The 26,040-nt window shown below is 55.7% G+C and overlaps 7 protein-coding genes across 7 annotated transcripts; 3 read left to right on the top strand and 4 right to left on the bottom strand.

Annotated features, from left to right (window-relative positions):
- Window positions 1–933: 933 nt before the first annotated feature.
- On the top strand, window positions 934–2,674 carry B0H18DRAFT_1130471 (uncharacterized protein; the record flags this gene model as incomplete). The annotated part of the gene is made up of 7 exons (XM_048035477.1): window positions 934–1,263; window positions 1,317–1,553; window positions 1,613–1,774; window positions 1,838–1,917; window positions 1,978–2,070; window positions 2,117–2,589; window positions 2,637–2,674. 7 exons carry the CDS (start codon window positions 934–936, stop codon window positions 2,672–2,674), a joined length of 1,413 nt encoding a protein of 470 aa, XP_047884492.1.
- A 1,681-nt stretch (window positions 2,675–4,355) lies between these two features.
- B0H18DRAFT_1130470 (uncharacterized protein) lies at window positions 4,356–5,153 on the bottom strand (the record flags this gene model as incomplete). The annotated part of the gene is made up of 5 exons (XM_048035476.1): window positions 4,356–4,366; window positions 4,420–4,576; window positions 4,612–4,730; window positions 4,796–4,849; window positions 4,922–5,153. The coding sequence occupies 5 exons, from the start codon at window positions 5,151–5,153 to the stop codon at window positions 4,356–4,358; spliced, it is 573 nt and encodes a 190-aa protein (XP_047884491.1).
- A 4,962-nt stretch (window positions 5,154–10,115) lies between these two features.
- Window positions 10,116–10,942, top strand: B0H18DRAFT_1130469 (uncharacterized protein; the record flags this gene model as incomplete). Its single annotated transcript, XM_048035475.1, has 2 exons — window positions 10,116–10,316; window positions 10,385–10,942. 2 exons carry the CDS (start codon window positions 10,116–10,118, stop codon window positions 10,940–10,942), a joined length of 759 nt encoding a protein of 252 aa, XP_047884490.1.
- Window positions 10,943–15,261: 4,319 nt separating this feature from the next.
- Window positions 15,262–15,833, top strand: B0H18DRAFT_963591 (uncharacterized protein; the record flags this gene model as incomplete). Its single annotated transcript, XM_048043172.1, has 3 exons — window positions 15,262–15,423; window positions 15,501–15,725; window positions 15,771–15,833. The coding sequence occupies 3 exons, from the start codon at window positions 15,262–15,264 to the stop codon at window positions 15,831–15,833; spliced, it is 450 nt and encodes a 149-aa protein (XP_047884489.1).
- Window positions 15,834–16,547: 714 nt separating this feature from the next.
- Window positions 16,548–19,418, bottom strand: B0H18DRAFT_1130467 (uncharacterized protein; the record flags this gene model as incomplete). Its single annotated transcript, XM_048035474.1, has 12 exons — window positions 16,548–16,663; window positions 16,716–17,044; window positions 17,101–17,193; window positions 17,243–17,313; window positions 17,363–17,515; window positions 17,587–17,814; window positions 17,860–18,213; window positions 18,286–18,429; window positions 18,488–18,636; window positions 18,694–18,765; window positions 18,818–19,054; window positions 19,115–19,418. The coding sequence occupies 12 exons, from the start codon at window positions 19,416–19,418 to the stop codon at window positions 16,548–16,550; spliced, it is 2,250 nt and encodes a 749-aa protein (XP_047884488.1).
- A 439-nt stretch (window positions 19,419–19,857) lies between these two features.
- Window positions 19,858–20,397, bottom strand: B0H18DRAFT_861307 (uncharacterized protein; the record flags this gene model as incomplete). The annotated part of the gene is made up of 3 exons (XM_048039721.1): window positions 19,858–20,021; window positions 20,107–20,284; window positions 20,338–20,397. Coding segments are annotated over 3 exons (402 nt in total), but the record flags the coding sequence as incomplete, so codon positions are not given.
- A 2,825-nt stretch (window positions 20,398–23,222) lies between these two features.
- B0H18DRAFT_1130465 (uncharacterized protein) lies at window positions 23,223–25,475 on the bottom strand (the record flags this gene model as incomplete). The annotated part of the gene is made up of 6 exons (XM_048035473.1): window positions 23,223–23,825; window positions 23,878–24,537; window positions 24,587–24,905; window positions 24,971–25,050; window positions 25,100–25,281; window positions 25,340–25,475. The coding sequence occupies 6 exons, from the start codon at window positions 25,473–25,475 to the stop codon at window positions 23,223–23,225; spliced, it is 1,980 nt and encodes a 659-aa protein (XP_047884486.1).
- Between the last annotated feature and the right edge of the window lie 565 nt (window positions 25,476–26,040).

Below are 26,040 nucleotides of genomic sequence, written 5' to 3'. Positions count from 1 at the left end.
GGCTGACTTTATTTGATTACATTTCTAACAATCGTTCAGGGTGTTCGCTGGGCTTTGGGTGGATTCGCAGAGTGGGCAAGGCGACGAGAAGTCCAATGCGGACCTAGACCCTATCAATGCTGGGAAGGTGAAGGCTAGGTGGTGGTCGAGGGGTGGTGCTCCTGACAACGCTCAGGCTGGGCCGTCCAATGCTGTGTCCAAGGATAAGGCCTAGGTGCGTGGGTTATCTCATCAGTAGGTTGCAAGACTGAGCTATCCACAGGGCTCTGATGTTGGAGGGTCGCTTGTAAGATACTGTCTTTCCCCTCTCTCCTCATCTTTGCTGGCATCGTCTTCGCTGGCGTCATCCTCATGCCTATCATCTCTGCTGGCATTATTGTTCTCTGTTGTTGTACTGCTCTCCACTGCCCTCCAATGATATCCAGCCCCTCACATTGTTCCATGTCCACTGCATTCGCATACCCGTCGTGTAGGATTGCCGCTGTGTACCATCACCCATCACGCCCATGTACAAAATCAATATATTTAGGACAGCTAATTCATGAATGTGTGTTATCCGGGCTGGTAAATAAATTGAGGAATAACAACCCTGAGGGAACGGCGACCCTGAAACCGTGTGCTTTGAATCAAATGAGAGAGAACAAGAAAGTCATTAAACATATTTTGGCAATCCTCTGAAGACATTTCAATCATACCAAACTCAAATGTTCCCCCTGGAAAGCCCTGCTATGGATGTATTCATAGTAAAGACCAAACCATAGCAATTTGATTCAAGCAAACGAGGCAATCTTGCAACAGGTTTGATAGATTTTTGACACCTTTAAACAGGGGTACTTGTATTGAGTCATGTTTGAACGGTTTGACCGCTTCAAACCGGTTTGGCTATCTTCAAATTAATTCTAAGAGCTCCTGCCCTGCGGGCGGTTTTTCCTGATGCTGCCCGCCAGTGTCAAGTCCCTTGTATCTGCCGCGCAGAACTGTCTGCACCTCCATATTGCCCTCAAGGCTGCCTGGACTAAGGAGACGTCGATTACCTCTAACCGCCTGCCTTCCAGTGACAAGATGATTGGTGCATGCATTCGCAAAGCGCATCTCGGACACGGGAAGAGCAATAAACACAATGCAGACCTGAAGAAGGCATTCCAGATGCTGCAAGGCCTGAAGGCAAAGAAGGACGGGGACCTGAAGGCAAGGAAAGCAGAAGTTCGGAAGGAGATGACAGATGAAGAACGAGAGGCAATGAGAAAGAAAGTCTACACTGTGGTGAGTCTAAACAGTCCATTGTTCAGAATGTCAGAGGCTCTGATCAACTATAGGTTTGGACGTGCTCATCACAGACGCGAAATGAGCTCAAGAAAAAGGCGAAACAGGTCGTTGAGCAGGTCTTCAAGCTCAATGGTCTGTCCGTGGCTCAAAGGACTGAGATCGCCGGCTGGCTTCTAGAGACACACTCCACGACGGTCACCGACGGCAGTCGTAAACGCAACATCGCCAATTTTGTCTTCGGCGGCATAGAGTTCCACTTCGACCGCAAGAAGAAGTTGGACAGAGAGGTACGATACTAGCATTCAAGACCAGAAGTAACTAACATGAGAATGAACTACCATCCTAGCGTATGAAGGTCGAGCCGACGGAGCCGTTCCGAAGTGATTGCATTCCAGAGCTGATCTACCAGTATTATGGCCTGGCGGGACACCCAGATGCGAGTATCAACTCTGCATTTGAAGAATTCAGCAAAGTACCGCTGAACCTTATTGCCCTCTCGTGCAATGCAGTAAGTATTTACTTTCCTATTGTGTTCATGCTTTAAGCTACTCATGCAATGGCATACCAACAGATCGAAGCAGCATTGATGGAGGTGGCATTGCACAACCAAGCTACTGTGACGGTGTTCTCAAACAAGAATTTTGCGGGAAAGTCAGTATTTCTTACATCACATCAAGTTGCTTGTAGTCAGTTAACACTCGCCTATCCTAGATGGGATGGAGTGATGGCAGTTCTCGAGACCTTGGAAGATCGAGCCACCGACTATCTGGAGGAGACACACGAATTGATTTGGAAGGACATCAGGTAATGTTCAGTTTGAGACTGAGATAATTGCTGACAGTGGTTACAGCACTCGTCTCAATGCCACACCTGATGCAGTCGAGGTGTCGGGGGATGAGCAGCCAGGTGGCTTCATCCCGCTGCTGCAGTTACACTGTGGCACATCCAAGCCACGGAGCCATAGCAAGGAGCCTGGCACGTCAAAGGCCGCGACCGCGACCAAGCCTTTGTCGAGCACAGCAAAAGCTAAGCCATCGAGCTCATCAAAGACCACGAAGAACACGGAGTCGGCGAAGGGGAAGAAGACACCTCCCAGCTCGAAGAAGACACCTCCCAGCCCTTCGAAGAAACCTCGGAGCGCAGGCGCTGCATCGTCGAAGTCTAGGAAGAAACAACGTGGTGACCAGGAAGATGAGGGTGACAAGGGCGAGGCAGGCGGCGAGGCAGGCAGTGGCGATGACAGGGAAGGTGATGCTGGAGGTCGCAGCGAAGTCAATGATGGTGAGGGAGTACAGGTAGATGAGCTTCAAGAGTCTGGGCAAGGTGAGTTCACACTCGACTCCAATCAGTGCTTTGCTCACTCAGTCTAGAACCTGTTGCAGGCACACCCACTGAGGAAGGTGCCTGAGTATGAAGGCTCAATGTCGTGTCTCGTCTTCCGTCTTCCCTCATACGGCCATGTCGCCATCTGTCTTCGTTGTCCGTCTTCGATGTCTCACTCAATGTCTCGCGTTGGTTTGTGGCTCGCCCTGCGTTGTCTTTCCGCTGTCCACATCCATCCATCCGTCGTGTTGTCGCTATCCAATATTTGCTATCCGCTATTTGCTATCCACTGTCCGCACTATCCACTATCCGCCCATCCATCTATCCGCCCATCCTCCGTCTATCCATCATCGTCCATCCGTTGTCCGTCGATCTGGTGTCCATTGATCCGCCCATTCGTCGTCTATCCGTCGTCCGTTGATCCGGTCATAGTCGGGCAGTCAATCCGGTCATAGTCGGGCAGTCCGTCATCGTCCGTCGTTGTCTGTCGCACTCCGTCACAGTCCGAGTCCGTCGCAATTGCCATCTGTCATGTGTCAGTCGCTTTCCGTCATTGTCGTGCATCGTCATCATGCATCGTCATTGTGCATCGTCGTGCGTTGTTGTGGTTCGTCTGTTGGTCACTGTCGCTGTTCGTCGCCGTCGTCTGTCGTTCGCCGTCCTTCGTCGATCAATCCTCCATCCATCCGTCCATCGTTGTCGCCCTCCGTTGTCCTTCATTCTCAGTTGTTGCCGGTCGTCGCCCGGCCCGTCATCCGTCCGTCGTTCGCTCGCCATCAGTCGTAGGGCTGTTTAGTTACCAGATAGTATTAGTGCATTGCACGGGTAAACCCCCGGGTGTCTGGGGCTTACCTGTACCCGTACCTGCCCGGGTACCGTACCCGCTTCACGGGTACGGGTCATGTGCGGGTACGGCGGGTCTGCGGGTCCATGCGCGGGTGGGCGAGCGAACAGGTGGGTGAGTGGGGGAGTGTGCATGTGGGAAATCCAGGTTCGATGACGTGAGCGTTAGCGGGTAGAGCGGTGGCGAGCGTCGGTGAAGTCGGAAAACACTAGAAGCAGGCGAGAGCGGGCGGATAGCGGATGAGTGGGCGAATACTCGTCTCGTTGCTTGGGCTTCTACCTGGCCCATCAGGAACTTGCGCAATCTGTCTGACGGCCATGTCAGAGGCTTCAGAAGCCTTCAGAAGCCTTCAGATTGCTTCAGATTGCTTCAGATCTTCAGCCCTCATGACCTCGATTTTTTTCGCCACTAACTCGTCAGACAGGATGCTCAGGATGCTCAGACAACCCGTCAGACTGCTCAGTTCGTCAGCCAGATCAGCCAGGTCATACGAAATCGAGGCAATCAAATATATTAATCTACTGATCACTACAGTTGGAATAATGCTAATCATTACGGTAGGTTTGTACGAGCTACTGCCGGTGCCAGGTGGGCTCGCGCGCATCAAGGCTCTGTTTGTTGGGCTCTGTGCATCGGGCTCTGCTCCGCAAACTCACACACACCCTGGAACTTGCTGGTGGCCTAGGGTGTTGATTTGCTGGCTCGTGCTCATCATGCGTCGAGCTTACACGTAGTGGCTTCGTCCGGCCGATGCATCGAGGGTAGGCTATGCGCCCGCTTGTTGTGTTTGTACTCGGTGGGCTGCCTCCTTCTCGGGCTAGGGTGTAGCATGCTTGTCCTTGACGGCCCTATGCGCCTCGGGCTGGGGCATGGCAGGTTGTCGCTCGGCGGGCCCTTACACGCCGCGCAGGGTGCATATCTGTCAGGTTTGCGCTAGCATTGTGTCATCAGCTGGTCACGCGCCGTCAGGATTTGCATGTACTCACACTTTGTCTTCGTCAATGTCTCGTACTTGGGGTCGTACGCCTTGTCCCAGTGCTGCACGTCGGTGTGGCGCGGTGTCCGTGGGATGAGGAGCAGGAAGTCCACACAGAATGCCAAGTCGGCGTACGAGACCGTGCGGTGCAGGCGGGGGAGGAGCGGCTTCCCGCAGAGAGCGCAGAGAGCGCGCACCAGACGAGGATGTTGACGGGCGAGCGGATAAGCCCGTTAGTGGAGAGGATACACTGCGCGAGGTGTTGGAACCGAGCGAACCGGTCGGGGCTGTCTTCGTCGGGGTTGTCTCTGTCCGGTCGTCCTGGTGGACATTCACTTGCTGGGGTTGGCAATGGGGTCGGGGTGGACAGCGGTGCACTCACTGACCCTGCAGCCGCAACTCACGGATGAGCGGGTGAGCAGGAGATGAGGCAAGCGTGGCTGGGCAGGTGTAGACCACAAGCAGGGGTGTGCCGCGTACTCACCTGAATTTCGGGCCCTACTAAGCATCACCGGAGCTTGTCACGGGCCTTGCGGCTGCGTAGTGCACGGGGATGAGGACGGGCTGGCCGCCGCCGTCTGCGCCTATGTGGGAAAAGGACATGCGGGCGTCGGCAGCACGGATGTCGAGGGTGCTGGGATTCGGGATGTGGCTGAGTTGGACATCGCGGAGGGCGTCGGAGAGGAGCGAGGCGAGCTGGGTGCCAGTGGGCGGACCATGGGGCCCTGCGATCTTGAGGCGCATCCATTGTGTTCATCTCCGTCCGGTCGTCCTTGCTGGGCATTCGCTTGCCGGGGTTGGCTACGGGGTCGAAGTGACAAGCAGCACTGACCTGATTAATTGGCCCTACTGGCTGTGGCCGCTCTTCCTCTCTGCCCGACCATTCTTTGCGAGCCTCCGGCAACGCCCTTGGCACGTCGCTAGAGCTTGTTGTAGCCGTATAAGCGTGATCTTGAGGCGTGCAGCGGACCGATGCGAGTGTTACATTGCTTGCGGGCGGGCAGGTCTGCATTTCCTGGAGGTCTGCAGAAGGCAGATGAGGGCGAGACGTGAGGGCAGGACAGAGGCGAGATGATAGAAAGGGGTCAGAGGGCACCGGACGCGAAGGAAAGACCTTAGTTGTAGCAGCGAGAACAAGTGTCGTGGCACTTGTGGCTGCAATCGGCATTTGCCGAATCGAGCGCTTCGCACTTCGCAGACCATTCGCCCGCCTGCCTTCTCGCCCGCCGCCTTCCCGCCCATCTGCTTGCGTTCTTTCCTCTTCGCCTATCTGCTTTCTGGCCCTGTGTCCGCTTTCTCGCCTTCGCATATCTCGCCTACCTGCTGAGTCATCTCGCCTTCTCTGCCGTCCGACTGATCACTCGTCGTGTACCAGCCGATTTCGAGTCGCCGAATCGTCAAGATACTCGTGTCGTCCCAACCGGCACGCGAGCACGAATCTGGAGCTGGCAAAGTCCAGCGTCGAGCGAGACAACCGCACAAAACACAAGAAAAGCGGGGCGGGAACAACGAGAGGGGAGCATGAAGAGAAAGCAGAGGGAAGGACCCAGTTTGAGTGGAGAGAACGAGCACGAAGGCTCGAAGTTCGAAGGTACGCCCTTACCGGACGCACCCCACACACGGCTGTCCTTGCAATTGCCCGCACCAGCAGGTGATTGAAGAACGAGAAGTCCGTCGTGTGCCTTGCTGGCCACGAAAACAGCTCTTGAAGGACGACTTCCACGTCGTACCCACTGCTACACACGTCAACACGTCGGATGCGCATCGCTGCACGTCTGGCGTGCTCCGTTCATTCACGACCGACGGTCGTGTGGTGTGTACGTCGAATGTTTCTCCTGATGTACACACTGCCGACGACGATAACGACGTGTCCCGCGTACTTGCAAAAGCATCCCGACGTGTCGATCAATTCCATACACGCGCGCAACGCCATTCTGCCCGCCAGCCCACCCCCTTCTTGCTAGCGCATCTATCTACCTACTTGCTTGCACACTCACCCACCCACTGGCCCGCACGCTCATCTGTCTATCATCCTTGTTAGCTTGTCAGCCTGCCCACTCTCATCCCCGGTAGCTTGCCTGCCCGCCTTCTCGCTGGTTCGCCCGCTCGTACGGTCTTGCCTCCTCGCCTTTACGCTCTCGCTAGATCACGCGCCTGTCCGCTCGCTCTCGTCCGGTCAGTCTCGCATTCTCGCTAGCTAACTCTCTTGTCCGCCCGCTCTCGCCCCAGGCTCCGCTTCTGCGCGCCGGCTGTTGTCCTCGATGTCTTGCCCACCCGCACACGTACCATCCCACCGATTCGCTTGCCAGTTCACCCCGCCGCTTGCCAGTTCATTTGTTCGCCAATCTATCCGCTCGTCTGTTCACCCGGCCGCCCGACCCGCAAAATGCCCTCTCGCGGCCCTCCATCCAGGAGGGGAACGGCGGGCCCGCCCGATTCTATGCACGGTGAGTATCTTGCAACTCATGAATGTGGCGCTGACATGCGAACGAGTGGTGGGCGGGGACGGGCGCGCAGCTGGCAGGGACAGGCGGCCGCCAGCGAATGGTGGGCACGAGGTGCGGAAACATGACAGGTGCAAGCACGGCGCACATGTCGACTGTGAGCACGCAGGGCGAAGACCCGGCAAGGAAGCACAACACATATGGCGATTGCGAGCGCGCAGGGCAAATGCCCTGCGTGCAGACACAGCCGACGAACAGACAGTAGGTGTACAAGCGGACGGGTAGGCGGGCGGGCAAGCAGGCGGACACAGGGCGTAACAACATGCAGTACGATGCGCACGGTGACCGTGAGCATGCAGGGCGTTAGCCCTGCGTACAGGCACGGCCGACGAACGGGCAGCGGGAGCTTCATATCTCTAATTACTTATATAGCTAATGATGCAATATAATGGTGTCGGGTGGCCAACGTTGCGCAAGGTCAAGGGTGTGAGTTCAGATGTACCTCAACAATCAGTGTCGGTGCGTATGTTTGAGTACTGTACAAGCAATAAATGAGAAATTTAGACTTGTAACGAGCCTAAGGGTACAGAGATACTCTCTGACAACTTTCTATCTCTGATGGCGACTGGCAAGTCTGAGCGAACTGAGCTTCTGAGAGGTGGCTGTCAGCCGATCAGATGCTCAGCAATTGCCCATTTTGCTGATGGGCGTAGGTACAGTATTTATACATGAGTGAACAAAGACCGAGTCAAGTGAGAACGTGAGTGATGTAAGCGAGATGAGTCATAGTACAAAGGATGAGTGGCAAGCTGTGGCACAGGCTGCCACTCGGGCTGCCACTGCTGCCACTCCGAGGACAGCCACAAACGGATACGGAATGAGTATAGACCGGGTCGTGGATGAGTAAGTAAAAGTGAGTGGAAAGTGAAATGAAAGGAAAAGAAAATGTTTAATCGTACAGCAGACGAGCACTTGAGCGATCGTACCTCAGTGCTTGTGAGATGTAGCCGGCGCCTGCGGCGCTACCCTTACAGTGCAAGAGGGTAGGGGGAGTGTGCAAGAGGGCGGGGAGGCTCGTGCAGGCAGGCGGACGAGCGAGCAAGTGTGCGGGCAAGTCAGTGGGTCAACGGTGCACCCGTTGTCCTCACTGCCATGCCCCCACCTCCATCCTCCCCGCTCGCCGTCCTCCGCACTTGCGCTCGCGCATTCCCGCCATCCGCCCGCGCATCCCCCGACAGCTCCACACCCGCAGACGGGATTGTCTGCGCGCTTCCCATCTGTACGCACCGCCCGCCTGCCCTCCCGCCTCGTTGGTGCCCACCCTCATTTCGCCTGTTTGCCCGCCCGGCGTTCATCGGCCACGTCTGCGTGCTGGGCATTCGCCCAGCATGCTCGTGGCCAGTATGCGTGTGCTGCTCGTCTGCACCGTGTCCCCGTCCGTGCCAGCTGGCCTGCCTGCTCTCTCTCCCGCCTCGCGGCGTGTGCGTTCATTGGCTGCGTCTGCGCTGGGCATTTGCCCATCGTGCTCACGGTTGCCGTGCGTGTCGTCGCGCGTTCCGGCTGGCTTGCTCATCTGCTTGCCTCCCCGCTTGCCCCTCTCCCTGCTTGCCCGCCCGCCTTCCCGGTCTCCTGCCTATGCACCGGTGAGCTGTCCCATTCATCTGGTTATCTGCTTGTCCGTCTGCTCACCTGTGCATCCAGTCGTCCACCGGCCCGTTCGCTTGCGCGTCCGTTAGTCGGCCGTGTCTGCGTGCTGGGCACTTGCCCAGCACACTCTCAGTCAACGTGCGTGTCATACTGCATGCCAACGCAGCCGCCCGCCCGCCCTGTACCTACCTGCCCGCCTGCGCACTCGCGTGCCGGCTCATCCATGCGCTCATCCACGCACTCATGCGTCCCGTAGTCCACGTGCTCTCGTACCGATCACTCGTTGTCCCGCTCGCCTCGTTGCTTGCTGCGTGCGTGTACCTGACTGACTGTCGGCCGTATGTGCATGCTGGGTGTTCGCCCACGGCTCGCCCGCCTGCCTGCTCCCGAGTCCCCTCCCGCGCATTTGTCGGTTGTGTTTGTGTGCTGGGCAGTTGCCCAGCGTGCTCACGACCGACGTGTGCTGCCACCCGCTCGCTCTTCTGTGTGCTGCTCGTCCGTCAGCCATGCCTACACGCAGGGCATTAGCCCTGCGTGCCTGCGGTCATTGTGCGCATTGCGCTGCATGTCAATGTGTCCTGCGACTGCCGTTAGTGAGCTCGCGCGCGTGTGCCTGGACTCACCTCGCCCTTGCCCTCGCCCTCACTCTCACTCTCACCCTCGCCCTCACTCTTGTTGTCTGCTTGTCTGCCCGCCGCCCGCTCGTCAGCCGTGCCTAGATGCAGGGCATTGGCCCTGCGTGCTCGTGGTTGTCGTGCTCGTCGCACTGGCGCGTTACCGGCGGCCTTCCTTGCAGTCTGCTGCGCGTGCCGATGTGGCCTGGATGTTCATCTGCTGGTCTTGCTGGGCCTTGTCTGTGCTCATCGGACTTGCAGATGCGCTGCACGTCAGTTGTCCGCGGCGCGGGAGGAACCTCTTGGCAGGGTCTTGACATGCGTGTTGAGCTTGCCGTCGCTCAGAGGGCGGGCGCATGGTTGCTCAACAGAGTCGACCCCCCGTTGTTGCTGGTCGGAGGGCGAAGAGAGAGGGAGGAGGTGTGGCAATCCTGCAAGCGACTTGTTTGGGCACTCGCAGGGTTGCCTCTTTTGGCAGTTACAGGTGCTGCGCGCCCGCATACCTGCAGACCATAGGGGCGGGTACACGGGTTCAGAAATGGCTACCCGGACCCCTACCCGCGACCCGCGTGGGTTGGCTGTACCCCTGCAATGCACTAGATAGTATACAAGTGTCATCATCATGTTGTACCAGTATGGAATAAATCCCACAATCATTATTGCAAACATAAGTAAGATTAAGTGCGCTGAAGACCAGAAAAGTGAGTAAAAGCAAAGCTACCTACCAGGTAAGATTAAGTGCGCTGAAGACCAGAAAAGCGAATAAAAGCAAAGCTACCTACCAGAATCCAGCAACAGCTTCATTCACATTAATGTTGTGGGTCCCTGTTTAAGAGCACTTAACACATCTTTTTGGGCACATTTATAAAACCGACTTGTGTAAATTGGTCATTACTGTCTTCAAGGATCTTCAGTTCTTAAATGGCCAATAAAAGACATAATAAGACACTTTGGTTTTTCCTGATGCATAGTGTCCACTGTGTCTCCCGTCAGACCGCCCCATGAGGGCTTCTTATGTGCAGCCCAAGTTGGCCACACGGTTGGCATTGAGGGATGCACTGGAGGGTCTCCAGAACCCTCCCAAGCTCGAGGGATGGCTCTTTCCTGGAGCCATTAAATCGGTGTTCAGGCCGGGGGCGTTGCCAGTAAGCCTCAACGGGGATGGAGAGCTAAGGGTTATCCTTGCTCTGGTGTACGTCAAGGTGCATCTCAGATCTTCCACCCTTCTTCTGTCTGCGTAGCTAACCGCCATCACGTTCCCTGCCTGTAGGAGAATGAATCACCTATGTCCATACCTCTGGTCGTCGAGGTCGTGAAGGATAGGCTGCGGCTCTTCTTCCGCCAGCCCATCACCGCCCAGATCTTCACCGGGCTTTGCTGGTGGAGGGACCCTACGCTGCGGTACCGGCCCGAGGCCTTCAACATGTACAACCTCAAGTACAGGACCTGGGAACACCTGCCATCCTCCCCCGAGCCACCCGAGAGGTGGATCGACAACTCCGTTTACCTCCCCCTTCCCCTTCGCCACATCCCGATCTTCAAACCGGCGTCGCTCGTGACCACACCATACCCTGAGGGATTTTCACTTGGGTGTAAGCGTATCACGGCCGTTTGCTCGATGAAGGTCAGTTTTATTCCCCACATCCAGTTTTTGTGGCCGCGTGGCCTCAAAAACCTTCCATCGTACGTCAAGGTGAAGTGGACGGTCGGTTCTGACGATGATGGGATCGTCGCGACCTGCCCTGGGTTCAGCGAGGAAGGGAATGAGATGTGGGAGGTTGACCCAGAGCGGGAGGATGAGGATGCGGCTGCGGCTGCGGCTGCTTGAGCGGTGGGACCGTGTGCGTGTAGAGTATAGTAATGAATTTACCTTCATCAGGAAACCTACCCCACGCAAATTGGTGCAAATTCATGCAAAATTGCATCAATTTCCTGGATACCCCATTTACTTGACCCCCCCGATTCCTTACCTCGAATTTGCGTGAATTCACATCCAATGGCTGTGAATTGCAAGGAAATACAAGCTCAACTATGCAATTTGGGTACTTCAATTCACATTGTTTTGCTTGTATTTACACGCATAACCACTACATCCACCCTACTCAACTCGTACCTACAGCTTGATGCGCATTCCAGCCATCCACTTGGAAGGCCTGTCGAGAGGCTGCCGGCAAAATGGTATAGTGCGGGGACATCCACCGAGGGCATGGAGGCGTGCACAGAGGGCGAAGATGGTGATCACATGGGTGGCCAGACAGCCAAGGGGGCGCACGCGAGAAGAGCTGTGGGCAAGATCGATGGTGAGTGCGCAGAGTCCTAGGGATGCACATGGGTAGCACCGCAGGTCCCAGGTCCGCATGCCGCATGCCGCACTCGCGACCCGCGTACCTGTACCCATGTTCGGTGCTACCCGTACCCTACCCGGGGTCTCCGCCGGTGTTGGCGGTGGGCCACGGGTCAGCCACCCTCGGTGGTACGTACCTCGGCGGCATTGGCCTTGTTGCCTGCACCCACCATGCTCGTCTTCCTCCCTGCCCTCCCTACTCGTTCGTGCCCGCGCGTCCCCGTTCCTCATGTGCACCCTCCCGTGTACTCACCGCTGTGCCCGTACCCACAGTACGCTCGTCGGCTGTGTTTGCATGTGGGGCACTGGCCCGGGGTGCTCGCAGTTGGCGTGTGTACTATTGCCTGCTCGCCTGCCCGCCCGTTGGTTGGTTGGCTGTGTCTGCGCGCTGGGCATTCGCCCAGAGCACTCGCTGTTGCTGTGCCCGCCCGTCCATCCACCCGTCCGCATGCCCGCTCGGGCGCGTGTTTGTCAGCCATGTCTGCGTGCTGGGCATTTGCCCAGCGCGCTGGCGGTCACCGTGCCCGTGGTGGTCGTCTGCACCCTGTGTCCGTGTGCTTGCCCTCTCGCCCTCTCGTCCTCTCACTCTCTCACCCTCTCTCATCCTCTCGCGCACCCGCTTGCGCACCCCGTCTTCCTGCGCACCTACTCATCCGCTCATGCACCCTGTCACCCGCCGGTCTGCCCGACTTCCAGCCTGCTTGTCTGCTTGCCCGGTACCCGTTTGTTGGCTGTGCGTGCGTGCTGGGCAATCACCCAGCACGGTCGCGGGTGGCGTAGGCTGCCATCTGCCATTCATCCGCCCGCCTGCGCACTCGTCCACCTAGCCACATGCCCACCTGTGCACTCGTCAACCTGTTAACCCGCTCACCCACTTACTCACCCACTCACCTGTGTGACTTCCCGCCCGCCCGCTCACTCGCCCACCCACCGTCTGTCCGTTGGCCATGCATGCATGCAGGGCATTGGCCCTGAGTGCTCGTGGTCGTCGCGCTGCACGTTGGCGTGTTCTGTGTCTACGTTACTGGGCTCATTCGCGTGCATCTGCACTCACCAGTGGACTCTCATAGCTCGCCCTCGCCAGCCAAACCTTTCCCTGTCGTCCGTTCATAATCCGCTCGTCCCCGCTTGTCTTCCGCGCCCGACGTCTGCTTGTTGTCCCTGCTCGTTGTCCATGCCCGCCATCGCAACAGTGCAAGTGGATGGGCGAGAAGATGTAGACACGTAAATTGTCAGTAGGTAAGCTACTCACCACATTCTCATTCGTGGCCATACTTTCCTTTTGTTCACTGCTCCCGCTCCCTATCCCCATCATTCTTGCATACACCTCTCTTCCTGTCTTTGTGTTTGTTGCACTCAGGCTTGCGCTTGCGCGCTCGGACTGGCCGTGTTTGAGCTGTGGGGCGGCCTGAGTGCCCTGGTGTGTGGTGCCAGACTCCGAGGTGACCAGTGACAGATGGCTGAGAGGTCGCCGCATGCGCGGGCGGGCAAAGAGTAGTCAAGTAAGCAAGCACAACAAACTCACCTGCGAGCTTCTCTCTGCGAGCCTCTCTGCTCGCTTTGAGGAGGCTTGCCCCTTCGTCTTGTCGAGTTTGTGCAGCACGCCAACGCGGGCGCCTTGGTCAAAATTTGACCGACGACCAGATGTGTGACGTGGGGAGGTGAGTCATGTGACCAATCTCACTCAGGGCAGGCACATTGTGACTTCTCTGACTTGTCTCTTTTTGCGCTGCCCGCTTGCTGCTCACCGTTCTGTGCTGCTCGTATGGACACCAAGCCGACGCTCGACAGTGCCATGGCTCCCGGCGTCAACGGCCCAACTTGATCCTCTCGAGCCTGCTCACCCTCTCACGCCCGCCCGCTCTCACGCTACCCGTCGACGCCGTCCTTCAGTGCACGTCCGCTCCCGAGGGTGCGCAGTACGCGGCCGCTACCGCAACATTTCGTCCCCACTCGCCAATGCTCGCCCTGAGATCCCCATCTCACCGCACTCGTCCTCGCCGTGGCCCGCAATACAGCGGAGCAGATGCCCAAACCCGCACCCTTACCCGGGCCGCTGAATGCGATCAAAGCTCCCGCGACCGTCAGCAAACGCGCATCCGAAGAATGCATCCACTGTCCAGGTACGCATCTCTCGTGACGTCTCATGCTGACTACAAGGCCTTCTAGCGTCATTCCGACAGTCACACCATTCCGACAGCTGGCGGACTCGCGGGGCGCAATGGACCCTCACACGCCCGACGTCAGCAAACAGCCACAAAGTCGTGACCAGGTACGTAGTCGAGACGCGCGCGAGCCTGTGAGCTAACGGCGAGCACAGGGCGCAGCCATGCATACGTCAGTCACGAGCACACAGGGCATTAGCCCTGTGTGCAGACATAGCCGACGAATGGGTGGTGGGTGGATGAGCGGACAAGCAGACAGACAAGCGACCAGGCGGTCAAGCGGGTGCGAGAACAGGCGGGCGCGAGAACGGGCGGGTGCAAGGACGGACAGGCGCAAGGACGGACGGGCACAAGAACGGGCATGTGCAAGAACGGGCATGCGGGCGGACGGGCGGGCAAGCGGGCAGACGAGCGAATGGGCGGGCGGGCAGATGAGCAAGCGAGCAGGCAGGCGGGTGGACGAACGAGCGGACGAACGGGCGGGTGGGCGGCAGGGCGAGTAGGTAAGTGGGTGAACAAGGGGGCGGGTGAGCAGGTGAGCTAATGAGAAACCGAACAGGCGGGCGGGCAGACCAGCAAGCAGGAAGGAAAGCAGACCAGCAGACGAGCTGGCAGGCTGGCCAGTGGGAAGGCGAGAGTGCAAGCGGGCGAGAGTGCAAGCGGACGGGTACAGGGTGTGGATGAACACCACACACATGGTGACCACAGGCGTGCTGGGCGAATGTAGAATGAGCAGGCAGGTAGGTGAGGAGGCAAGCAGGTGGGCAGACAAACAGGTCAGCGAGATGGCCAGCGGGAAAAACAGCAAGCGAGTGAGACGGCCAGCAGATGTCTGGAGTACACGCGTAGCGCGACGACAACCTACGCCGTGAGTCGTCATTGCTTTGCCAGTTAGACAATACATTGCACCGGTGTTACACTGCGAGTGATGCTCAGTTGTATGTGTTTTGCTATTGTTCTCAGGTTGTAGCCACCCAATGTACGGTATACATAGGGCTCGTTTCAAGCCATGCAATACATCCTCGTCTCCTATCCACCAGCTGTGCGACGTCTTCGACCTACAATAGCAGATAGGCACAGCTGGACGACATGAGCTGTACATGTACTGTTGTGTATTGTAGTCACAGCTGATCAAGACACACGATGCACATAACATTTCTCGACTTCTATGTACATGAAAACATTTCAGTCTATTCGGGAGGCGTTCGCAACTATTTACAGGCCATTCACAGCGACAGGCGCGCCACGCCAATTTGCCGCCGATCTGTGCCATATTTGCGCAGGGGGGGTTTCCTGATGTTGTACAATGTAGACTGAGCCTGGAACAACATGTACTACTCTGCGTCAAATATCTATTCAGCTTACTGTGACTTGGGAAACCTTCAGACAGTGATATCTGAGTGACTACCAAAGTATGTATCCATTTCTATTCACTCTACTCGTCATTTTGTGTAGCTACCTGCGACTTCACGCTGTACGGTGTGCTCGGTGCGGCGCCTGTGACTGAGCGCCTATTCGTGGGACTTTAATTTTGAACGCTCTGTGGCCATCATTCCACGCTCTTCAACCTCTAAACACTATCTTTGACTACTCAAACGCAACTTCTTTCTCAACTCCGTTCTCACCTCGCTACTCGACATGGCTTCCTATGACAAACATGTCTTCTTCTTCGCCTCCAAGATAGTCCTTTCCAACTCGAGCATTATCTCACGCAGCCCCGTCTGCCCCCACCGCAAGACGATCAAGCACATCACCGTTCTCTGCCTGGAGGGCAAACACTTCGGCATTCTTTTTGACTATGTGCGTATAATCCTCGTCTTCTGTATTCAGGTTACACTAATATTCCTGTCAAGTGTCCAATATTCCCGTCGTCACAGTGCCCAACGCTGGTGTCGTACTGGCTTCAGCCGGCAATGCAACAGTGGGAGGCCCTGCTGGACGTGTTGACAGAACTCGAGGACCCTCCAATGCTGGAGGGCTGGCTCTTCCCGGGGGCCATCAAGGACTTCTACCACCCGCTGATGATACCGGAGTTGTTGAAGGCTGACAATGAGGGGAAGGAGAAGGAATTGAGGGTGGTGGAGGTGCTGGTGTTCACTGAGGTACATTCGATATTTCTGCATTCTCTACGCTTATCTAACTGGTAGTGCTATGGGACGCACTATAGGACGAATGCTTGCCCATGTCCCTGCCCCTCATTTCTGAGGTGACTGGGAACGTGCTGCATCAGGAAAAAAGCATATTACTTGTGGGACTTGCCCAAGACGCCCAAGTGAATTTGGCTCCAAAGACAAGTCCCTTGCCATTTTTGCTTGAGCATGATGCCCAAGACGTGTTGTTCCTGGTATAACTTGGCAGTAAGTTTGTGCCGTCGCCTAAGGTGCGTGGCTCCTTGTATGACTTGTTATTAAATGTGTACTATTATGTTCAGCACATTGCTTCGCTTCCTTAATACCAAGTACACGTTACAGCCCAATGTATCCCATTACCTTGTAGAGCCAATAGTACCACTACCACTTGGAGTCAAGCTCCTCGTCATGACTGTCTTGTAAACAAGGCATTCAGGTTGCATTACTTCTATCCCTCAGGATTTGATTCAGGAGCGGTAAATCATATTGACACGTCTAGTTTGGTACAGCAACGAATAGCTAGGGACTGCAAAGTACAACACAGCATACAACAGAGGTCACAAAAGTACAACAGAGGAGACACAGCGTAGTAGTACCACAATATCACACCGTAAGAGTACGTAACCTGGGATGGAAACTTAACGTGAACGGTACATACTGTACACCTTCCGAGTTCGAGACGTTGATGTTGCAGTCAGTTGTTCTGTGAAATCAGCATTAATAGTAGATTGCTATCTGACCATAGGAATCAGACTCACATTGGAAAGCGTAAGTGACATACTAGCTGCTGTCCCGTCAGGCATCTCCTCCCTCAGTGTTGTCCAACTGGTCGTGCTCTTCAGCTGCTGGTGTGCCTCTGTCATGCTCGGCCTGCTCCTCGATGGCATTGCCGTCTGAAGCCGCATCTGCTTCTATGTGGCATGCATCAGACGATTTGGACCTTGCCAATATGCTCTCACTCACCTGGCTCTGCGGCTGCGCCAACAGCTTTGCCTTTTGAGGAACCAGTCTTCGGCCTAGACGGTGAGCTCGGCGCACTTCTCGTCGCAGGAGCTGCTGACGTAGAGGATGGCTTAGCGCGCCCAGCCGTCTTCTTCAATGTGCCACCAGACGAAGGCTTCGGTTGCACCGCAGGTTTCGTCTTGGCACCGCTACCGGACGGCCCAGCATCGTCTTGATCCGCGCGGTCATCTTCAAGTGCAACGGTCTGAAGCTTCGACCAGTTGACGAACGTATCGTCGTCGTCCTCGCTGTCCACCGTGTCGGTACCGACACCGCTCTCTGCTCTTCCCCTGGAACAACAAATATTAGCAGCTACCCGCCACCAACTTGAAGCAATACAACTTACTTGATGCCCTCCCACAGCAGCCTCTTGGTCGCTGCGTAATAGTCCGGCGCGTTCTGTTCCATCGCCTCGAGGATCGACATGAGGTCGTCCCATCTGTAGGATGGTCAGTAGGTCACGCAATAAAACACGCCGGTCAACTCACTTGGGTGCGAACAGCTTGTTCGAGAATGACACCGCTGCGTTCGCAGCGACTTCCCTCAAGCCAAGCTCAATCTGGAAAACAAGATTGAATATTACATATCATAACGACGAAAACACTTACGGAGTTGCACACCAATGCGATTAAGTTGTCCGGGACCTCACTGAACTCCTCCGTCGGGGTGGTCGCCTTGGCATGGCCCACGAACCACTGCTGTGCGATGATCTCGGCGATTGCAGGGTGTCGGAATGGTACCTCGGCCTTGACGTGTGATTTCTGATGTGAGACGTGAGACGTGCATCGTGCAATAAAGAAATGTAAACGTCGCTGAGCAATGATATACGGACCTTGCTGATGGTATTCTTGTTGTCCCAAATGACCTGCATCTCCCCAAACACAAAGTTAGGGATGCTTCGCTTGCCACCCCTCACCTTCATGACGTGCGTCGTCAGCAGCCAGTTCGCAAGTTGAGTCCGCTTGTGACCCTGCACGACATTCAAGCCGTATGCGTGCTCGACAATAACCTTCGCCTTTCTCTTCACCTCGTTGCGAAGCTGCGACGCGATCGTCCAGACCTGCACAGCGTCAACTACGATCAGGGAATCCACTACAGTACTTACCACATCCCTGACATTCTTGCGCTGGGTGTTGCCCTCCTCTTCCCGCCCATTCCTCAACTTCCTATACGCGGCACGCACCGTCACCATCTTCTTGCCATCCTTGTCGACGGAGTCGCGCGCATCCTTGAGGGCATCAGTGACGAGCACGTCGTTCGACACAAGGCGAGAGCTCGTGATCGTCGTGTCCGACGTCCACGCGGTCCTGAGAGCCAGTATATTGCGCAGGCAGTATTGCGCCATGTTGACCAGCGGCTTCATGTCGACGGGCAGGTCGCTGGCTTTCACGCGGACACGCGGATTTGAATTGGTCCGCTGCGAGGTACGCGCCTTCTTCGTGTTCGTCTGCGGCATCTCCTATTTCGTCCGGCGGTGTTGTGTTCCGTATGGTCAGTTGGGTAGCATGTGTCAATGAAACATTGAACGTACTATGACATCGTCCTCGTCCTTGCTCAACCTTTCTCCGTCATCGCTCTCAGCCTCCGAGCCGTTTGACTGTGTGGCATCCGATCGGTCACCATCGTCAGACGAATCCTGTCTTGCAGCTCGCGCCTTGCCCTTCGAGGAAGCTGTCTGAGAGTTCAAGAGCAGTGAGTGAGTACAAGTTAATGTGAAATGATCATACGCATACCTTGTTGGTCCGAGTCACAGCGACTGAGCCTGTGTTCTTCCCTGGAGCTGCTTTCTTCCGCGACACTCTCTCATCACCTCCATTGTCACTGCGCTCGCTGTCCGTCGTCTCCGACTTCTTTCTATTTCTGTTGGCCGTCTGCACTACGTCTGCAATCCGATCAACTCGTCAGGGAGTGATGATGGGACAGACTGTGAGTAACGTACCGAGTTTCTGTGTGATGGCCTGCTCTCCCTCGGTTAGCGTCCTCACACCCTTGTAGGCTGGCCTTGGTTTAGCTTTGAGGATGCGCAGGTCAGAGTATGCGCGCGCATAATTTACTTCACTCACGACGAGACGGAGCAGGCGCAACCTGCTCCATTGCGATGTCACCATCGCGCTCCTGCTCCTGCTCGTCGCCCTGACCGGCTCCCTCGCCTTTGCTTCCGCTTTCACCATCGTGATCGTCGTCTGACCCCGAAGCCGGTTCCGGCACCTTCTTAGCCTTCTTGCGCGAGGGCTGCAGATCTTCCTCCTCGTCTGAAGCTTGCTCTTCGATGGCCAAAGCGGCCGCACGCTTGCGCGTGTCTGGTGTCAAGCTCGGGATGTAAGCTCTCGCCCAGGGTCTCGCACTGACGGTTCACGTACCTTCCCGCCGCTCATCGTCCTGCTCCCTCTGCAACGCAGCCTTGCGTTTCAGCAGCTCATCCAGCTGCTTCTGCTGCGTGGGTGACCACTCTTCACCGCCGTCGCCTTCGCCTGCCCCTGTGGACTTCTTGCTTGTTGTCGTGGATTTCTTGCTTGTTGCCAAGGTTGATTTCTTACTCGCCGCGCCCGGCTTGCTCGCCTTGACTGTCTTCCGATCTCTAGACTTTGCGGCCCTGGTTGTGGGCCCATTGTCCGTGTCTTCCTGTTTCCTGGCGCTGGATCGAGTGGCACGCGGGCTAGACATGATGGGACACTGGCAAAAGCGGAGGAAGGATGATGGAAGCGAGACAGAGCGAGTGTAAACGAACCTCGAGCGAACTCTGCGTGCTGTCCCCCGTCGGCGCTCCGAAGTTCCCGCGAGCGTGCGCCCCAAGGCTCTCATGTCCAGATGGCATGAATAAGTCCAGGACGTGTGCACGGCATTAATGCAGTAAGTAATTACAGAAGTGAGAGTACAGTGAACCGTAGATACTGTATTAGAAAAAATTAGTATGATCAGCCCAGCCGTTAAAGTCCCCTTCCTTCCACTTGGCCATTTCACGGTCCGAGTGTAGTACGACAGATGCGCGTTGGCCGCGGTAGTGTAGATTGTAATGAGTAAAGCGATACGAGGGGAAAATGCATAGGTGAGCATGTTGAAGCGGTACGACGAGGCCGGCTTCGTGCAAGCAGAGTTCGCCACCTTCGAAGTCGCCTATGGGAAGTACGAGGCATATTGAGTCGTCGTTGCTGTCTCGGTGCGCTTGGGTGGCGACGTTCACATTGATGACGAGACCGAGGAACGGGTGGACAGGGGAGGTATGGTGATCCGGCAGGATGCTAGCTGTAGCCTCTAAGTATGAATATTCTTCGGGTAATCATCTCCGGATCTGCGTGAAGAGTACGAGGAAGTGAGGCGTTCACTACAAATCGGAAAAAAAAAATTAAAAAACTCACAGTCTCTTCGATCCAGCAGAATGTGTTGTTCAGAATCGTCTTCAGAGCGTCGTATATTGGCCTGTGCTCCTCGATGTCCTTCGATGGGTACGGTAGCATTTGAGCGTAGTTAGTTCTAGAACAGTTCGCTCGACTGAGCATTCGAGGCGGTACATCGACAGGCGCATCGTGACCCTCCAAAGAAGTGTCAGTTGTCTGAAATGAATTGAGCAATCAGTGATGTGTACCTTGGTGCAGTGTCTGTTGTACCATGTGAAATACAGCACAGCGAATTCAATAGGCTGACCGTGACTGAGTGTGGCGGTATCAAGAGTCTTGAAGGGATTGATAGGGAAGCAGGCGACAAGTTGTGAGGTGAGGTCAACCTTGAGAGACGCAGGCATGGATGTGCAGATGCACACCATGAGATTGTCGTCTGCGTCTCGAATGGTCAAGACATCTCTGAGGAGTACGTGGGCGAGCGTGGCTCATTAATCAACGGTATCAGGGAACAGGATGTACTATACTCACTGAACACATTCTAAAGGCACCCTGATGTACGCCTCGTCGTTGCGTTTCTTCCCGTCGACATAGAGCTTGCTGAGCTGGGTGAATATGAGTCAGCACAAGTTTGTAATGTCAGGCACAACCAGCGTACCAAATTTCGGAACTCTTCCAGGCTTGCAGGCGCGTCCGCTTTGCCGGCTTTGACTCGGGCCCGTTCTGTCCACGCAAAGCTGTCTTCATTGCAGCCTCGTGACAACGGATACCTGGTGTTGTCCGGGTGTTGAGTGTTGTACGTCGTATGGATTAGATGCTGGTTGTATGCGTATGCCGGGACAGAGATGGATGAATGGTGCATGGTCTCTTCCCGGAGCTCGGAGAAGAGAACCATGGGCGAGATATCTGGACTGGAAGACGTGGAATCTGGCTGGGTTAGAGGTGATAACCCAGCCAGATCGTCTGTTCCGTCAGGGTTGCAGCCTTGGGTGGATGCTCCCTTCAAGAGCCTATCTGGAACGTCGTAATAGGCCCTCCATGTCTCCGTGCAGCGAGGTACTAGACAGAAGGAGCTAGAGGTATGTGCCATTCAACACGAGCACTTCCTAGGCATTCAGCAAACACTCACTTCTTTTTAAGCCCATCAAACAGCTTGTCGGACGCGCCAATATTGCTGCAGTCATCGTCACCGAGAATACTGTTGCGCTTCACAGGTACGATGTCCGATAGACGGAGCGTGAGGTTGTTGCGCAGCAGCGCGAGTGCCGGAATGAGAACCTGTACGACCTTGCGGCCCTCCGGTGTGTCTACAGATAGTCAGTACAGCATATCAAGCAGGGCATGCAAATGCTTACCATTCGGCCAACGCATGAGGTTACCTATGTCTTCAGCGACGTGGCCATCTGACGTTCCTATTGGGATCCTGAGGTTCTGTGCTGCCACTAGGACAAGGAGATATAGAGAGCCTGTGCGTACGATCAGCCCACCGTCAGTCACTGTTGTTTCTAAGTGCATGGAAACGCTCACCGCCGCCAGCTAGTCTTGTGAACTTGATCCCCATTGTGTTCCAGTCTTGGAATGTCCGCAACTTCGGTGGCTCCTCGACGCCCTCAAATGTGTTGCGCCATATCGTCGCAACATTGAGTTTGGGCTTGTGTTTCTTAGCTGCCAAGATCATGCTGGAACCAATGAGATCAGAGTCGAAATGATTACAAAGTGAGAACTTACGCCGATATCCTGAAACTGAGTCGCATGAGATTGACCATGACCCAGAAGCTCGCGACCGCATTGAGCTTCAAGCTGGTCGAGCATCTAGACGCGAGGACACGGAGCGGCTCGTTGTCCTGTAGGGGCGACCCCTGCATCTGGACGCTGCTCGCCTTAATGGCTTTGGCCACGTCTAGGACATGCTTGTCGGCGAGGTTGGTCGTCAGCAATGTGACAAAACGCCTGACAGCCGCTCCTTTTGCCAGCGCTGGTTCCTGTAGAATGTCCCACTCTGCTGAATGTTCCGCGTCTGCTCCAGTCTCCGGGGCGGTACTGTCGGCATTGGTGATACAGGTCGGTTCGACGAAGGGTACACCGCCTCGAGCACAAGGCGGTTGACAGGGTGGTGGCGGCGGAGGACGGGACGGTACCGGACACAGGGCGTATCGTCGGTGGACTGCACGGTCGCCCTCTCCGCCTCTGTGTCTTTGCGGATACGGTTGAGCCTCCTTGCGAGCATTCATACGGCAGGACCTGGGCTGCCTCTGCGGCCCACTCTGCTGAGGGTTACAACTTGAAGGCAGATCTGTAGGCAACATGTCAACGAAATCAATGGAAAACAAGGACAGATGATGCGTAGTCACCATACACGTACCTTGTTCAGACGGAATCCCCTCCTGATATTGGCTGATAGGTGAGGTGTGTGTCTCACCAACATTGGACGTGTAAGGCGGCAAGTCATCAGACGTTCTCGGTGTCGTACCTGCCAACGATAATGTGAAGAATGTATTAAAAATGAGTAGGCGTGAAATAATACGTACTCAATCCGGCATTGTCTAGGAGTGCTGACAGAGTCTCCTGCTGTCCATGAGACTCTGTGTCTTGATGTGCTTGAGGGGCCTGAAGCCTTTCCAGCAAGCGCGTCAGGGCGGGGCTGAGACCTCCCTGAGTTCGGGACAGTAGCTCGACTAGGTCCAGCTCTTCCTCCGGAGTGATTAGTGCCATCTCAACACGGTGACTTACAGTAGCCGGTGTAGACTCAGGCTGTCTGCAGTTGTGATGGTTCACACAGCGTGCTGTCGGCGTTGACCAGTAGATCACAGGGCGCTAGTTCTCGCGCCCCTGTGTAATGGGTGACACAAACGATTCATCAGATTTTTGAAGCTTTATTTACATGCATAATTATGAAAGCGGCAATAGCGAGGACAATGACGCGACGTAGACGAGACGAGGGTGGATAGAACGTGACTAGAACAACTCCCCACGAAGAACAACTCCCTGCGAGTGACAAGTGCAGTCGACGAACTCGCGCAGGGATGCGATACAATACACGATGGTGGTGAAGGTTACGACGGAGACGGCGGACGCTAGACGGTAGACATGATGTAAGAGACAAAACGGTGTATGTGAGAGGATAGCGTTGAAGTTAGTCACTGCCATACGACATAGCATCGGTGGCAGTGGACCCCGGTACGTACTCGGAGCCACTGGAGGTCGCCGTGCCGGTTGTCGTCTCCTCAGCGATGGATGGCTCCATAGGAGCCTCGACGATCTTGCCCCGGGTCACCTCCAGCTTCCGCTGCTTGGCGATCTGCTCTAGGGCTTTCACGTTGTCGGTACAGAGGTTACTTTTGACGTTTTCCCCCAACGCGATCGCGCCCGAAAAGTCGCCCAGGTCGTCGAAGGTGTTATTGTTCCCGTTGTTGCCCAGGCCGTCCATGCCGTACTTGGTCGGCTTGTGGTTCACCTTGCTGAACCGCTGCGTGGCGGTGCGCCATGCAGCGCTCTCCGCGATCGGAAAGAGCATCTCCGACGGCGTCGGAATCTCAGGCTCCCTCACATTTGGGGGGTTGGCCTTGATTTTCTCGGCGTACCGCTGGCTGTCTAGAGTCGGGAGGCTCGCCACGGTACACGCCACGGTTTGATTCACGAGGTGTTTGCGCACGGTAAGCAAGCAGCGTTGCCAATGCTTCTGGAACTCGTCGTGCAGGTCTTGCTCCTCGCCTGGCTGGTATACCTTTTGTACCCGCTGTAGTTAGTAGCGTCAGTTAGGTTGGTACAATAAAATATGATATACGTACGATGCAGCGCCCAGACTTCAGCCAAGCGTCTAACTTTGCATGGTAAAGTGCACATAGTTCCTCGTGGTCCTTGGCACCTTGGAATGCCCATACGAAAACTTGGAGGGGACCTACGTAGACCCTCCCTCGCGTCGCCCAGCCTCCAGAGATGCAGTCCGGAGGACATGGTAGCTCGACCCAGTGCGTGACATTGATGTCGACGCCCTCGGGTGCCACCTGCTTGCCCTCCTCGATCGACACGACGATGAACGTAACGTCAGACACGGTCTGGCCTGGGTTGTCGAAGATGGGCAGGGAATCGCGCTCAGTCGGTCTCGGAAGGTCGGGTTGTTCAATGTTGAATTTGGGCGAAGACTGCGCTGACCGGGTCAGCGGTGGCAGGGAGGTGAGCACATCCGGGTCGTAGTCAGGGTCGAAATTGTCTTCATACGTGGCGAGCTCCGGCCTGAAGAGGAACATGGGTTCCCTCGTCGGGTCCCCCTCCGCCTTGAAGACCTTCGGATTGAATCGTTGATGCATCTCGTCTCCACCAATCGGCGTCCTGGCACCCTCCACAGGCGTGTCTGAGGGTCCCTCCTCTCCAACCGCCAGTGGCCTGGGTGCCATGAATGCGATGTTCGATACGTCGTCGTCACCCTCCACCACCATCGCTTGCGCCGTCTGTACCAGGATGAGCCGATTCACACCTAATACAACCTGAATTACGTACCCTGATGAGCGCGTCTTCATACGTCTGGCGACCGGCAACCTCTACCACAACTCCGTAGACGTCTAAGCTTACTTTGAAATGTGGTCCTTCGACCTGAAATAGGCGGGCGTGCACGTAGTCGGGGATTTCAATGTGATCCCGCCGCACTAACAACATTGCACCGTCGTCCAGTATGATGGAGCCAGGCAGGGAGTAGTCCTTGTCCATCGGTTGTACCACATGTTTGGTAACGAAGTTCTTCATTCCCTGAATGAAAAGTTGGTGGATATATGAGGCGGCCCCCCCTATCAGGGAACGCATGTTGCTGTCGTAACGGAACCTGGTAGGTGCCATGTAAGATGTATTAGCGACTACACTGACACTTGTAGAGATTACGCAACTCACCAAAAGTATTGCAGTATATCGTGCTTCTTCACTATCTGCGCCTTCAAGCTCTCCCACTCTTCCTTCGAAATGTCGGGTACCTGTGCTCGAAATTAAGTAGTGTGAACGAAAGACAACGGAAGTTGTTACCTTGACAAGGGCGCCAGGGAGGACTGGAAAGTCCGGTTGCTTGACCAAGTCGCCAAAAATCCGCGGGGCAAACGGCCAGTGGGCGACAAGCTCTTGATAGCGCTTGTCCTTCGCTTCGCTGTCGTGCTCGTGCTCGTCCTCGTCTTCAACACTGGTGGGCTGAGAGCTGGTGGAGAGGCGTGCTGGTAATATGGAAAGAATGTAAGCCAACTTCCGCATTATCAGCGAAGGCAAACTCACCCGTATCGAAGCTATTATCGTTGCCCGAGAAATCAGAGCTCGCCGGACTCTGCGGCAAATGATGGGTGCCCGTGCCGGACACAGCAAGGTCCTCGCAGTCGGAGGAGGGGGATGCAGTAGGCGAGGAGAGAGGCATGTCGATGTTCTGGGAGGGTGAGGTAAGGGAAGCGTGGTGTCACCGAGTAAGTCAAGTGACGACCTGCGCATGCAGGGGTCCAATACATAGCCCGAGACGCTGCTTGATATCGGCGGCCGCATGCAGCGCTATCCTGTGTGCAAATAGATAACGAGAGTCTAGAATAAGGACTTCTCGAAGACTCACAGACCGTCGGAGCCCCCTGCTCAGTGTTCGCGCAATTGTCCGAGCCCCTCCACAATTCATGGTCGCACCTTGGCCGCGCACTGTCGAGCGCTTACGCGCATGCCCGTTATAGGTCTCAGATCGCGCGGCGACGCCGCGCGATTACAACGATTACATACACATCCCGCCGGCTGTAGATCATGATGCGCTGGTGGCTGAGGCATCGTGCGTTGTGAATCAAGCCTGAAGATCTAGGGGAGGTCGGTAACATGGTCAGCTTTAGTGCACGTAATAAACTGACAGCATAAGTTTCTAGTTTGTAGACGAAAACTCACCACTTGATGCAGTGGTCATCAGGCGACGGATCGGCCTGTCAGAGCAGCCTGAAGCTAAGTACAAC

This window comes from Fomitopsis serialis (assembly GCF_022376445.1).
Source record: "Fomitopsis serialis strain Sig1Antser10 chromosome Unknown B0H18scaffold_506, whole genome shotgun sequence".
Taxonomy (NCBI): domain Eukaryota; kingdom Fungi; phylum Basidiomycota; class Agaricomycetes; order Polyporales; family Fomitopsidaceae; genus Fomitopsis; species Fomitopsis serialis.
Note: the sequence above shows the minus strand (reverse complement) of the source record. Positions and strands in the feature narration are given on the sequence as shown.